The sequence below is a fragment of the Meyerozyma guilliermondii genome, genomic scaffold (assembly GCF_000149425.1).
Source record: "Meyerozyma guilliermondii ATCC 6260 scaffold_3 genomic scaffold, whole genome shotgun sequence".
In the NCBI taxonomy this organism is placed as follows: Eukaryota; Fungi; Ascomycota; class Pichiomycetes; order Serinales; family Debaryomycetaceae; genus Meyerozyma; species Meyerozyma guilliermondii.
In genome coordinates this window covers 610,480-623,358 of record NW_001809798.1, presented here as the reverse complement: position 1 = coordinate 623,358, position 12,879 = coordinate 610,480, and the positions used below count along the sequence as shown (strand labels likewise).

General features: G+C 44.9%; 11 protein-coding genes across 11 annotated transcripts; 6 read left to right on the top strand and 5 right to left on the bottom strand. All coding sequences in view use genetic code 12, as the record gives it.

The window, feature by feature from the left end:
* Positions 1 to 3: 3 nt before the first annotated feature.
* On the bottom strand, positions 4 to 2,172 carry PIF1 (DNA helicase; the record flags this gene model as incomplete). The annotated part of the gene is made up of 1 exon (XM_001484873.1): positions 4 to 2,172. The coding sequence occupies one exon, from the start codon at positions 2,170 to 2,172 to the stop codon at positions 4 to 6; it is 2,169 nt and encodes a 722-aa protein (XP_001484923.2).
* A 212-nt stretch (positions 2,173 to 2,384) lies between these two features.
* Positions 2,385 to 4,760, top strand: PGUG_02651 (uncharacterized protein; the record flags this gene model as incomplete). The annotated part of the gene is made up of 1 exon (XM_001484872.1): positions 2,385 to 4,760. The coding sequence occupies one exon, from the start codon at positions 2,385 to 2,387 to the stop codon at positions 4,758 to 4,760; it is 2,376 nt and encodes a 791-aa protein (XP_001484922.2).
* An 81-nt stretch (positions 4,761 to 4,841) lies between these two features.
* Positions 4,842 to 5,684, top strand: PGUG_02650 (uncharacterized protein; the record flags this gene model as incomplete). Its single annotated transcript, XM_001484871.1, has 1 exon — positions 4,842 to 5,684. The coding sequence occupies one exon, from the start codon at positions 4,842 to 4,844 to the stop codon at positions 5,682 to 5,684; it is 843 nt and encodes a 280-aa protein (XP_001484921.2).
* A 504-nt stretch (positions 5,685 to 6,188) lies between these two features.
* Positions 6,189 to 7,076, top strand: PGUG_02649 (mitochondrial 54S ribosomal protein uL29m; the record flags this gene model as incomplete). The annotated part of the gene is made up of 1 exon (XM_001484870.1): positions 6,189 to 7,076. One exon carries the CDS (start codon positions 6,189 to 6,191, stop codon positions 7,074 to 7,076), a length of 888 nt encoding a protein of 295 aa, XP_001484920.2.
* Positions 7,077 to 7,212: 136 nt separating this feature from the next.
* PGUG_02648 (uncharacterized protein) lies at positions 7,213 to 7,581 on the top strand (the record flags this gene model as incomplete). The annotated part of the gene is made up of 1 exon (XM_001484869.1): positions 7,213 to 7,581. The coding sequence occupies one exon, from the start codon at positions 7,213 to 7,215 to the stop codon at positions 7,579 to 7,581; it is 369 nt and encodes a 122-aa protein (XP_001484919.2).
* A 96-nt stretch (positions 7,582 to 7,677) lies between these two features.
* Positions 7,678 to 8,703, bottom strand: KSR1 (3-dehydrosphinganine reductase; the record flags this gene model as incomplete). The annotated part of the gene is made up of 1 exon (XM_001484868.1): positions 7,678 to 8,703. One exon carries the CDS (start codon positions 8,701 to 8,703, stop codon positions 7,678 to 7,680), a length of 1,026 nt encoding a protein of 341 aa, XP_001484918.2.
* Positions 8,704 to 8,866: 163 nt separating this feature from the next.
* Positions 8,867 to 9,616, bottom strand: MRPL8 (mitochondrial 54S ribosomal protein bL17m; the record flags this gene model as incomplete). Its single annotated transcript, XM_001484867.1, has 1 exon — positions 8,867 to 9,616. One exon carries the CDS (start codon positions 9,614 to 9,616, stop codon positions 8,867 to 8,869), a length of 750 nt encoding a protein of 249 aa, XP_001484917.2.
* Positions 9,617 to 9,786: 170 nt separating this feature from the next.
* On the bottom strand, positions 9,787 to 9,978 carry PGUG_02645 (uncharacterized protein; the record flags this gene model as incomplete). Its single annotated transcript, XM_001484866.1, has 1 exon — positions 9,787 to 9,978. The coding sequence occupies one exon, from the start codon at positions 9,976 to 9,978 to the stop codon at positions 9,787 to 9,789; it is 192 nt and encodes a 63-aa protein (XP_001484916.1).
* Positions 9,979 to 10,102: 124 nt separating this feature from the next.
* On the top strand, positions 10,103 to 11,767 carry WAL1 (actin-binding protein; the record flags this gene model as incomplete). The annotated part of the gene is made up of 1 exon (XM_001484865.1): positions 10,103 to 11,767. The coding sequence occupies one exon, from the start codon at positions 10,103 to 10,105 to the stop codon at positions 11,765 to 11,767; it is 1,665 nt and encodes a 554-aa protein (XP_001484915.2).
* On the bottom strand, positions 11,197 to 11,799 carry PGUG_02643 (uncharacterized protein; the record flags this gene model as incomplete). Its single annotated transcript, XM_001484864.1, has 1 exon — positions 11,197 to 11,799. One exon carries the CDS (start codon positions 11,797 to 11,799, stop codon positions 11,197 to 11,199), a length of 603 nt encoding a protein of 200 aa, XP_001484914.2.
* A 478-nt stretch (positions 11,800 to 12,277) lies between these two features.
* Positions 12,278 to 12,879, top strand: PGUG_02642 (uncharacterized protein; the record flags this gene model as incomplete). Its single annotated transcript, XM_001484863.1, has 1 exon — positions 12,278 to 12,879. A coding segment is annotated over one exon (602 nt), but the record flags the coding sequence as incomplete, so codon positions are not given.

Sequence of the window (12,879 nt, the reverse complement as noted above, 5' to 3'; positions counted from 1 at the left end):
GGCTTAGGTGTTGAAGTCTGCTCTGCCTGCAACAGTAGAGAAAAAATGATCCAAAGACCGTTGCCCATGTTCATGTTTTCGGTCAGCTAGAGATTCTTCTGGGGTAAATAGTGTGGAATAGAAGTCAATAACTTTTGGATGTGCTCTGATTTTATACTTGTCAAAGTTGAGAACTTGCAAACCTGCTCGTGATACAGCTCGAGAAAGAGCAACGTATGCCTGGCCATTCTCAAAAACCCTCTTAAGGTCCACCTTGACTTTTGGTAATGTTTGGCCTTGGGATTTATGGATCGAAAGAGACCAAGCAAGCATCAATGGAACTTGTGTACGACTTGCGAGAACCTGTTGGTGCTCATCTTCAACGGTCCAAGTTTCTGGTTCGACCAAAACTTCTCTTGTATTGACACCATCAGGAAGGAGGAACCTGACCAATGGAAGAAGTTTCTTCTTGTCTGCTTCCTCTAGCATTTTATTTATGAATTCGAGTTTTCGATCTTTACTTTCTTTGAAGCTGCTAGTCAATTCTTCACTAGAGAATAGTTCAGTGTCAGCAAATTCAGTCTCAGGAACTTCATCTAAAAATCCAAAAACAGAGTCGTTGTACTGCTGGCTACTATAGTCATTCAAAGTCTTGTCCTCATTATTCTTTTCTTCGTCCTTGAGTTGAGCGTTGAGAGATTCAATTGGAACATGGGGAGCTGCCTTCATCTTCTCGAATAGTTTATATGTACGCTTGTCCATAAACCCGACTACTTGTCCGAGAGATCCATTGACCAAGGTTTCATCAAAATTCTTTATGCACATTACCTGGGCATTTTTCTTGAGGAAAAGTTTTTGTGGGGCCAAGAAATTGTTTAGAACCGTTTGTCGAGATTGTGCCGGTAAACTACCATCATCGACTGAACTAAATAGGTGAGTTTCTCCTTTTAGCAAGTTGAGTCTGGTATTGTTGGCATTATCGACCTCATAACGAGTCGAATAAAGCTCAGCTGGTACTATACCTTCGGGGCATTCAAGCTTACGAGCAAGTTTTTTGAACTCCATCTCCGTGTCTGGTCCGATCTGTCCTGATCTCATTTCATTAAGCATGTCGATAAAACGCTGGTCACCCTTCTGTCGGAATACCTCTTGGAGGAGAATGGACTTTTTTATGGTACTTTTCCAGGCCATGCTCTCAAACGCAAACATGGACTCTTCGATTGGGCTACCATCTATTTTGTTCTTGTTTACAGGAGGCAACTGATAAAAGTCACCACATGCAATTACCTGTATGCCACCAAATGGAGCTCGGGAGCGGCGAATACGCTTTGCAAGCTCATTGAGCTTATCGAAGAATATGCCGTCTATCATCAGGATTTCGTCTATAATCAACACTTTCACCGAACCCCAGCGGGAATATGCCTTCTTGTTGGAACGGACTTTTTTCATCCAGTTATCTATCGAACCGTCTCCTAGCCCGACTCCTGCAAAACTATGTAGGGTGATACCACCGATATTGCAGGCTGCCAAGCCGGTCGATGCTGTAACGGCAATATTACCATCGTGCTTTTTACGAAGCTCTTTTATGATAGCTCTAAGAAGAACGGATTTACCAGTTCCAGCAGAACCGGTGTAGAAAAGCGACTCGCCGTTGCGAACGAGTTGAAGGACATGTTCCTGCTCAGCTGAAAGAACTATAGGAACGACAGATTTGAGTGCTTGACCATGGGTAGTGGAAGGTGTAGTAACGTCTTCGTAGCGCTTTGCGTTGCTTGTGGAACTGAAAGGTCGTTGGGTTTGGAGTTGGATGGTTGGGTAATGTGGAGCTTTTTTGGTCTTTAATGAGGGCTGATGAAGAAGGTCATTTTTCTCTTTTTTTCGCAACAGACTATTGAATGGTGACTCTGTCGTTATGGTTGGTTTGGATGATATTGGTGAGTCGGCAACTGGTTGTAAATGGGGTCTTTTTTTGGGAGGCGAGCCTAATGCCAGCGGGCTCAGTTGGGAACGAATTAATGCCAAAGGAGAACGGTTGGGACTCGATGAGACAGCATCGGATTTTTGTGAGCTTTTCCCACCACACGTAGACAAATCATCAGTAAATGATGAAAAACTGATAGCTTTAACGGCATCGAAGTCAACCGATAGTGTCATGGGAATTTTGTGGCTCACAATATTTCTTGCCCTATACATAGGCAAAAATTATGCACCTGGGTTGACAAGGTTTCCGGGACGTAATCTGTTTAAGCCAGGAGCTTGCTAAACGATATGGGAGGGAGCTTAATTAAACGTTATCTGAAAGAATTTATCTACGCGCGTCCTTAAACTATTCGAGTGCACACAGAACAAATGTGAAACTGCAAATTGTGCGAATCGAGAGCAAACGGCTATAGTGTTCCTTCGTAATGTCTGACGATGCCACGGTGTATTTCGAGCTTGCGGGCATGCTAGCCGAGTCCAGACAGTACACAAACTCAGATTTGGTTTCTATACTTGGTGCAATAGTTCAATTAGTCCAAAAATGGCCGGGAGAGCATTCCAACACCGTCACTATTCTACAATTATTGGCACTTCGAACCTCGTTAGTTGTGTTCCCTGTGCTGTGTTTGGTGGAAATATTGACCAGTTTGCCATTACCGTCGTCAAAAGTGTCAAATAGTGATTTTTTGGTTGAAAGCAACGACTGGGGAGAAGTGGCCCAGCTGCTAAGTCTGCGATTGAAGCCTGATTCGAACAACCTCTACAATCGTTCAAGCCCTATAGTACGAGAGGAAACGGTTAATGAGCTTCAGAAAGAAATTTCACAAAAGTGTCGTGATTTGGGGTGGATTACACATAACACTGATGATGTACAGCAACTTCTCTTTCTGTTCTGCAAGGTTTATACCTGTCGCTACTCAGAGATATCCCGGGATTTGCGAGCTTGTCAACCATTGTTTGACCTTGTTTCAGATTATGATCCATTCAAACGCTGGCTCGAGGGGATCGTGGAACCCCATCTGTACTACAGTGAAGTTTGTGAGAACATAGTTGACGATTGTGTCAATTTGCGTCGTTTCGACTCTCTAACTTCGGTTCAGGAACAACTTTCCGTATTGTATGAGCCGTTGGGCGTCGAACTGTCTTCGAACATTCCCATTGACCGTTGGATAATTCGAGTCTTGCTCCCGTTAACCAAGTTTCACAATTGTGGATTGGATCCCATTTTGAATTGGATGGTCAACACTTCTGCCGATATGAAGTTGGCTGAGATCTTTACGTTTTGGAACAAGTGTATCTCAGCCATTTTGCTGGTCGGTTCGTCTTCACCTGCCGATTCAGATGCATTACTCAAACGTTTCCTTGCTATTGCATATTACTATTCCTTGACCTTGGATTCCAAATCCACCTCAATGGCCATTCTATCATCCTACTATCTGATCCGAAGTACTTTGCAGTTTTTCTTAGATCCAGCTGAAGTAGCTGTGCCTCACGCAGATATGAACAACTCCTTGAAAGATATCAAGTTGGACTCATTCGACCAATTTTTGAGGGAAAATCCATTGGTAATTCAGCCAAACGCGGAAAGTGTGCACCATCTTTTGAGCATTATCGAAACATGTTCCTCATTATATCCTATAAACAAGCTCACCATCTCCGGCTATTTCCAATTAATGACAAGCGAGGTGAGCAGCGAAAAGGAAGTCACAAAAATACTTTCTGGTGTGAATGCCGGCAATTGCACGCAGCTCTTGTCGTCAGTAGACTCGTTTGTGTCGACATTTATGGGTTCTGAGCAACTGAAAGATGTCAACAAAGCTGTTCTCGAGCGTCTTTTGGTAGCCAATTTGTTTGAGGAATCCAAATTATTTGCATCGTCAAAGAATATTTCTCACAACGTGATTTCGGAGCTTGTAATGGCCAAATTTTGGGACAGTTTCAATAGTGCTTCCAGCATGAACGAGAACATGGATGGACTTAAGCATGCTCACGAATGCATAAAGATTATGGATGGCATCGAAGGAGACCATAGCGACATTGTAGGTGTCAAGCACTTACTCAAAGCAATTTCAAACTTGAAAAACTTTAAGATTCTGGTCAATGGACAGAAAATTGTACCAGCACAAGTCATTAGCAAATTCGGAGCCTCGAGTTCTCAGCTTGGTTCGGGTACACCTATGACATTAATAACACTAATTTTGGAGCAGAACCCCAAATCTTATTTGGCATTTGGCAAGCTTCACAAAATCCTCAATGATTTGGGGATCTTTTTTGGACACAATCTCGATCACAGTTTCAGCAAACTCAATTCTGTCTGTATTGAATCGGCCCTCATTGACAACAACTTTTCCTACGCTTACAAACGATCCAAGGAGTTATTTTCCCATTACAAAGACAACTCACAAGCTACAGAAGATATTGGAGAGTACTGGCTCACATTCTACCAGGTTGGCAAGTATGCGCTGCCGGATTGGATCAATGATTTGGACGGTATAAGTGACTCTCAGTTACAAGTACTTATCAAGCAAAGAGAAATATTGTCGACTGCACTCATCTATTGTCGAAGCAACAATAACAGTGTTGGTAATAGCAAGCTTTTGTTGCGTCAATGGGAAATAGTCAACGATCAGATTGACATGTATTATCAGAACCTTCTGACACCACTGTCAGTTCAGCAGGAGACAACGGTGGTGAACAATTTACTTAGCGAGGCAGCAAACACCACCCACCAAACGAGTGAAAAGATCTCCAAGCTCTTTGCATCTGGTTTGGGCTGGGCATTGGGTGCTAATCCCTCATAATGATATAACGACTTTAGTATGGAAAGTGCAGATTTTGTCTTGATCCTGCACCAAATTTATCAATCTCATTATACATAGTTGATGTCTCTAACCACCAATCGCCAGCAAGAGCTCATAGAGGAGTCCATATCAAGTGCTCTTCGGTACAATGACAAGGTTTCCCAGCAGTATCTTCGATTGAGGCACGATATACTTGAATTAAGCAGAAATAGTCGAAACGAAGAATCGCCCAAAAATGATCTTTGCCGAGTTAAAGTTGAACAATATCGGTTTGAACTTGAAAAAGTGTACGAATTGTACCGTATTCATGTCAAAAGCATGCAGAGAATCATATTTATTCACAATAATACCCGAAGTCTGAATCTTGAGCTGCTTCCTGGACAACTTGAGATCATGACGGAACAACAAAACGAACTAAAAGAACAACTTCGAAGACTCCAGGATGTCCAGCGGCCCATGTTGGAGAAGATGAAAGCACTTTCGAAGAGTTTTGATGCGAGATTACGGCCAAGAGGAGCCAAAATGTTGACACAAAAGATAAGGAAAGATGACGATGGAACGAGCGATCCAACGAGTATCGACCTAGATTCCAGCAATTTTGTCTTTGAAGAGGCTGAAATACAGAATATTTTCAAGGAGAAGCTCTTTAATGCTGAGATTGACTGGCAACATAGTGTGGAGGAGCACCTAAAAGGACGGCTGTGTCGCAAGCTAGAACACAAATATGTGTATGATGTTAGTCGAGGAACCGGTTACGCAGCACCAGCTTCTACCACTGTCGAGGAATACGACAGGATTATCAGTGGCTTGGTCGAAGAAATCGGGTCACTTTTGGAACATGGACAAGCTGCCAAAGAGAGGTGGCTTGCCAATGCCGCAGCCGTTGACCAGTTGAGGAAAATAAGAGAAAATGAGGATAGATGAAAAGAAAAGACAAAAAGAAAGGACGGAAATGAGGAAAAAGATACTGAAGTGAACTGATCATAGAACTTTAATCACAGAAAAATCTGCATAGACCGTTAATCATAGACAGTATTCATAGATGACTGTAATCTCAATCTGTACAACTCTAGTTTAATCTCCAACCTGTCGGTCTACATCGTTTCGTCATCGTTCATTCATATAGAACTTATCAAGATCACCGAGTCTCCACGAACAAAAACCATCTCGCTTTTTTTCTCTATAGGCTTGGATTCATCATTTGGGTTATCGTATATGAACTCAACAGCATCACTCAATACCATGTTGCAATGGGAATCGTAGCCCTGTAATTTGCCCTTCATCTCTCGCAGGCCCCGCAACTTCACTAGTATCGTTTCATCAAGCTGGTACCGTATGGAATCCAATGGCTGGTCACTCATGGTTTGGCGGTGAGTGTAGGTTGAGATTTCAAAACTTGTGCGCACTGAAAAAAAAAACTTCAACTTTATGAAGACCGTAGCCAGAGCCCTCTCCGGCAGCGCGCGAGCTATGGCCCGCAAGCCCATGCGGTTCACAGATCTTCGTACGGTGCAGCTAAGACCCCCCATAGTACCCACACATAGAAATTTCGAGGTTTCTCCCGACCATCCTTTGTGGGCATTTTTCCCCGACGGAAACAACTCTCAAACCTGTTATAGAGAAGCCTCAGACCTCGATATCCAGTCCAGGGCTTGGACCACTGCCGAGTTACGGCGCAAACTGTTTGAGGATCTCCATCAATTGTGGTATTTGGTGTTGAAAGAGAGAAATGTGTTGGCTCGTGAAGTGAGATTGGCCGATGCCATCAACGAAAGAAACACCCACGTCCACGACCAGGTGGACGAAAAGCTCTTGTTGACACAGAAGCGTATAAAACAAGTGTTGTTGGAGCGCCAAACTGCTTTCGAAAGAGTTCAAACTTTTACACAGCAGCAACAAGAGTACTTGGAAGAATTTCGCCAACGGTACTTGGATGCTGATGCCAGCCAAATTGCCAGCTACAACGAGAAATTGATACGCCTCCAGTACGCCTTTTTCGGTATACAACCACAATTGGAAGATTACAATTGGGAAACCGATATTAACGAAAGATTCGTAGACGGCTTGAATTATGTGTCCCACATCAAATTGGCTCGTTATTTTGCACAAAACCCCGACGTGGAGGAAGAGATCGGGTACCCCTTGAAGGGTGTCGTGGAAGAGCTTCCTTTCTTACTTAGAGATCCACTGGAAGCTGTGGAAGAGGTGAGAGCATTGAGACAAAGTGGAGCCCAAGTCAAATTGGACAAAATCGATGTCCTTCCTTTCTTGCGTCTGGCCTTGCAAGCGGCGTTGGAGCAGGAGGGCAGAATGTAAATAGATACGAATAGTACAGAATGTACAGAATTGTACAGAATCATCTTAGACAGTTACTGAAATAGGCTTGAGAATTTCACTGTGGGTGTTGGGTGTAAGTGCTCACTTACCAGTGATTTCGCTCACACCAATCAACATGGGCGGCAGAATCCATGGATTCTTAGGTGGTGTTCTACTCACTTCCGTGGCCACATACTACACTGGTGAGTTTGTGCGATCAAACAAATTGTTTGTATCTTCCCAACTCCAATCTTCAAGAGATATTATTGAACATCAAATTATTTCCCACAAGCATGGCCATGACAAAATTATGCCCGTCAATAAGCTGTTTGAAGAAACACGCAGAGTGAGCATCTTGGAAACTTCCAAGGATCTCTGGAACGAAGAGCTCATAAAGGCGGTGAATTGGGTTTATAGCATAGATTGGTACAAATTTGGTGTCCAGACAGACCAAGCAATTATGGACTTGACGGACAAGGTAGCGTCGATAGTGGAGAAGAAGTGAAATATACTCCAACCTTTCCATGAAAATATATTACTGACTCCACAAATTTTTGCAATTCATGGTCTATTCATAGTACATGTCTTCTGTTCTTCATAGCTATACATGTCTATTTGTTCTCACTTTGTCTTTTTGGCCTTCTTCTCTCTTCTTAAAGTACTTCTCCACGTCTCGGTAGATCACCCAGTTCACTATAGGAGCAATAAGCAGAAACAAGAAACTGACAATAATTTGAAAAAATCCCCATTGTCTAGGAAGCATTCCAAGTACAGAACAGCTGAGTAACCATCCTATACTATCGGTGGTTATGGTATCGTAGCCTTTACTCAACTTGTCAATGACTATGTCCGCACACTTTTCTGTTGAGATTGGCTTACTTGGACCCTCAATATCCTTGGTTATTTGAGGTTTTGTTTTTTGTTCTTCTTCAAAACCTTCACTTGCAAAGTTCCCAGGGAACACACAGGAGATTCTATAGCCATAAGGGCCCATTTCCTGCCTCAAAGAGATCGAAAGCGACTCTAGAGCACTCTTGAGTGGGGCATATTGAGAGTAGCCTGCAAACGTGAAAAAGCTCACGACGCTACTGAAAAATATAACATGTCTCTTTTTTGCAATTGTACCTTTAGAAAGAACATGACGAAACCCAGAATGCGTGACATTGAGAGCTGTCATATAGTTGACATTCACTCCTTGAGCCAAATCTGCGCCTGTAAGATCTTCAAAAAGCTTGCAAATGGTGCTTCCAGCACAGCAGAAAATAAAGTCTGGATCCAAGCCTGCCTCGTCAATCTCTTGCCACAATTGTAAGCATTGGTCATACTTGGATACATCTGCAGCGATATACAATGCCTTTGGATCTCCTGTCTCAATTTTTTCCTTTTCAATTTCATCAACCACTAACTTCAACTTTGCTTGTGTACGTGCGACCAATATAACCGTGCAACCTTTTGAGTACAATTGACGAGCTAATTCGGCACCTAGGCCCTGGGAAGCACCCACTATAAGAGCACACTTTCCTTGGGGCTGGAAATGTGATTTTGAAAAGTACATTGTGAGATAAGAGTGACAAAATGTTGTGAACTTGTGCGACACGAAATTACATTGAGATACGGACAGTTGCATTAAGTGACAATTACACCAATTGAGTATTCAAGTGTTTTCCCACTAAACTTCATTCACGCAGTTTACTCTTCACTAGTTCATTTAATTTACTCACTACTTACTCACTCATTTTACTTACTACTCTCTTCTAACTCTTATCACTCTCTTCTCCACTATATACATGCTAATTTCTCAAAAATGGCGACTGGGGAACCTCTACCTCTTCCTTTGAAGGACGCTGGACGGTTGGGTACTTTTTGGAAACAAGAAGTTTTCCTGCTAAGCTTCCTCCGTGGAATTCCAAGTTTGTAGGCTTATTTTCCAAATTACGTTTGATCTCTTCATCTACCACATTTCCCTCGTCGTCCACCTTGAAAAACTGTTTTTTGGCAGTTTCCACTGCGTCTCGGAACTCCTGGTCTCCGTCCTGTCGATATTGTGTGAGTTTACGTACATTGTGTGCCGTCAAGTCGTCCAATGGTAAGCCCTGGAGTTCCAAACGAGCAACCACTTTGGCCATATACCAATATTTGATTTGATAGTCGCTGTCTACGAGCTCCAACACCGACATAGGTGCCTTGTCTTCACCCAAACGAGGCTCGAGTTTGATGATTCTGGTGAACCCATGGGTTCTTTTGGGGTATCTTTTGGCAAGGTCTTCAAGCACCCGGGTGCCTATTTCGGTTCTTAATGGAGGATGCAAGTAGTTAAGGGCCTGGTTCCGCTGTATACGTTCTTGAAGATCGGTTCCCTCCATTTTGCGGTTGGCTTTAAGAGCGTTGGCCAAAAAGCGCTCGACGTGTGGTTGGGCTCTTTTGGCCTTTGTACGTCCTGTGACAATGTAGTCGTGGCGCATTATCTCGGCACACAAGTTTTTGTTCATCAGCTTGACGTGGCGGGCCACATTGGCGTGGAACTTCTGCAACGACGGCATTGTTGAAGAAAAATCGCAGAAAGTTTGAAGAAATTGTTAGAATATGCAGGACCTCTACCATGGAAACCAATCATGGGACCAACCATGGGCACGAAATTCGGGTTTTGTTGGCGTTTTACGCTACTTTTCGCAAGAGAAACGTCTATACAATACACAACTACATATAAACTTTATTTTTTGCCGCTCTTCTTGATTCCACCACCAACTAATGGTCCACCTTTTTTGGCTTGTTCAGCCATCTTTTTGCGTGCTTGAGCATCAGCCTTTTGTTTTTCCTTGAATGCTAATTCCTCATCGGTGAGGTCGGTTTGCTGTTTCTTGGCCGACTTTAACGGCTTGGCTTTACCTCCTTGACGTGACATTGGGTTTGGTGATGGATTTGCGAAATTCAGTGTTCACCACCATGTTGGTGTTGGGGTGTGCTAACTGCGAAAGTCGACTTCAGTTGATCTCAACCCTTTTGTTGTATTTCGTCAATTCGGCACCATGGGGCTCTTAACTGCCGCCGATAAAGAGAAAATCAAGCGGGTTATCCCAAAGGCAAACAACAAAATCATCGATGCCACCGTGGCACGACTCTACATTGCCCATCCTTCCCCCACCGAATGGACCTACACCGGCTTGGTGGGTGCCATTGTACTTGTGGATGACTTGGTGGGACACACTTACTTTCTCAAAATGGTGGATATCCTCGGACACCGCGGAGTGGTTTGGGACCAAGAATTGTGGGTGAATTTTGCCTATCATCAGGATCGAAAGTTCTTCCATACGTTCGAAATCGAAGACTGTCTAGTGGGATTGCTCTTTGAAGATACCAGCGAAGCCAGTCATTTTTACAAGCGTGTGACGTCACGCAACAAGCATGGGCTGAAGCACACCGTCAACAACAAAAGTGCAATTGCGTTGCGTGATCGGGTTCATTCAGATGGCCGTCGTCAACAGCCTGGACCTAGAGGTGAATTTATGGATGTTAATACTGCTCAAAGGTCTCGGCGTGCTAAAGGCATACTCTACTACGATGATGCTCCTCCTCCAGAGTGGAGGTCGTTGTACCACGAGCTCGAAGCGGCAGGGATTACCGAAGACATGATCTACGATAACCGTGAGTTTATTAAAAATTACATTGCAGAGCTGGGAGGGCCCTTGGTGGGCCTCGAGCCACCAGTCCCGCGCAGATTCCAGCGCAAACACGAAGCTGGAACAACAGCGGCTGCGCCGGCTGCTCCTGTCGAAGCTCCTAGGAAGCACAAAAAGGCTCCTCCACCTCCTCCTCCGCCAGCTGCAAACACATCTTCAGACTCTGCGTCTGCTTTTGGCTCAAAAATACCTTCCCCCGCTTCGTCACCTTCTCCTTCTCCTTCTCCTTCCCCCGCAGTTTCAACTCCAACAGAAACTCCTGAACCTCAACCTACACCTCAGTCTCGCTTCCGGTTACCACCAAAAGATGCAATAGTTCCTCCTGTCAGAAACTCGCTGTTGCCCCCACCTCCATCAGTGACTCCCCAAGGAACAGGTCCACCTTCATTCCAGTCAAATAATCGCCCACTTCCAGGCTTGCCAAGCCAAAATGCTGCCCCCACTTACCAAAACGGCGTAAACACACATATGCTCCGCCATCTCCTTGTCAACCGCGGCGAACGTTCCTCCACCGCCGCCGTTGCGTTCCCAGGCCACTCCTCCTGCTCCTCCTCCTTCTCGCGGAAACGTGCCTCCGCCTCCTCCAAGAGCTCCAGGTTATCGGGCCCCACAACTGACTGGAGGTCCTCCTCCACCTCCTCCTCCAAGAACAAACAGATCCGGTCCCCCACCTCCGCCCCCACGAGCACGAGGAGCAACACCACAGCATACGGGTACTGGCCCCAGTTCACCACAAACCTACCAGCTAAATCAACACCAAACCTATCAACCCACTTCTGTTCCCCCACCACCAGCGAACAACTATCCTCCACCTCCAGCTCATCTGCCAGCCTCACAACCTCCCCCTCCACCACGAGCACCACAAGCTCCTCAAGCTCCTCCAGTTCAATCTGCCATTCCACCTCCACCTCCAGTTCAGTCTGGCGTTCCTCCTCCACCTCCATTACCTCCTGCAGAACAGCTGTCTGGTGGCCCTCCTCCTCCACCTCCTCCACCAGATTTGTCTTCTTCTGAGCCAGCAGCTCCATTGCCAGTCGTGGATGCATCTCGCGGCGCTCTCTTAGCCTCGATTCAAGGCGCTGGTGGAATTGGAGCTCTCAAGAAGACCGATAAGTCTCAGCTTGAAAAGCCCAGTGCGTTGCTCCAAGGGAAGTACAAGGAGGCTCTAGTAGCGGTGGGTTCGGCACCTGCCGCCGCACCTGGTCAGCCCGCCAGTTTAGCTGATGCATTGGCTTCAGCACTTAACCAAAGAAAGGGCAAGGTTGCCGGAAGTGACGACGAAGACGATGACGATTGGTAATAGCATATACCGTTCTCTAGCTCATACATTTCATACAATTCATACATTTCATACAATTCATACATTTTATGACTCTCGTAGTCTCACAATATTCATCCATGCACAAATTTAACATACATTTTCCATTTCTTTCATAGTCTACCACAGCTCACTTCGCTAGGCTCGCACTGAATTTCGCACCCAATCCAAATTGATCGCATCTCATCGAAGAACCACCTCGTACTATGGTGCCCACCTCAAACGATCTCCTAAAGCTTCTCAAATCTTTCAGCGAGGCCCTGAAGTACTGGAGGACTAGTCTAGCCACATCTGAGGTCACACTGGCCCAAACTGCTCGTCTAGAAAAACCACTCGAAGAACTCGAAAAATTGGCTAAATTGATTAAAGCCCATGTAACGAAAGTTGGCATTGTGTTCAAGCCCGAGAACTTGCGGCTGGTAGATGCTGCCTACAAGACTGTGGAGCAATTGTCGGAAACGGTGGTGTTGACAGTAACTGTTGTTGCCCAGTTGAGTCCCGTCGAAATTAGCGACATCTATCATTCAGAAATTCTTGGCTTGGTGAAGTCTCTTCTCTCCACCACAGACACGTTTGCTGAGGAGCTCTCGTTGCTAGTAGAAGAGCAAGAAAGTACGAGTACGGAAACCTCAGATTCAAAAATTGACCAAAGACTTGTTTCAGTGGGTCGTCTTTGGGAACACTGCGATGAGCTCATTGATTTAATCAAAACAGGCAAATTAGGTCTTCTCAACCGTCGTATAAAACAGAGCATTCTCTTAATAGATGACGGACTCGACGAGTTTGCGGAATGGGCACAGGATCCCGA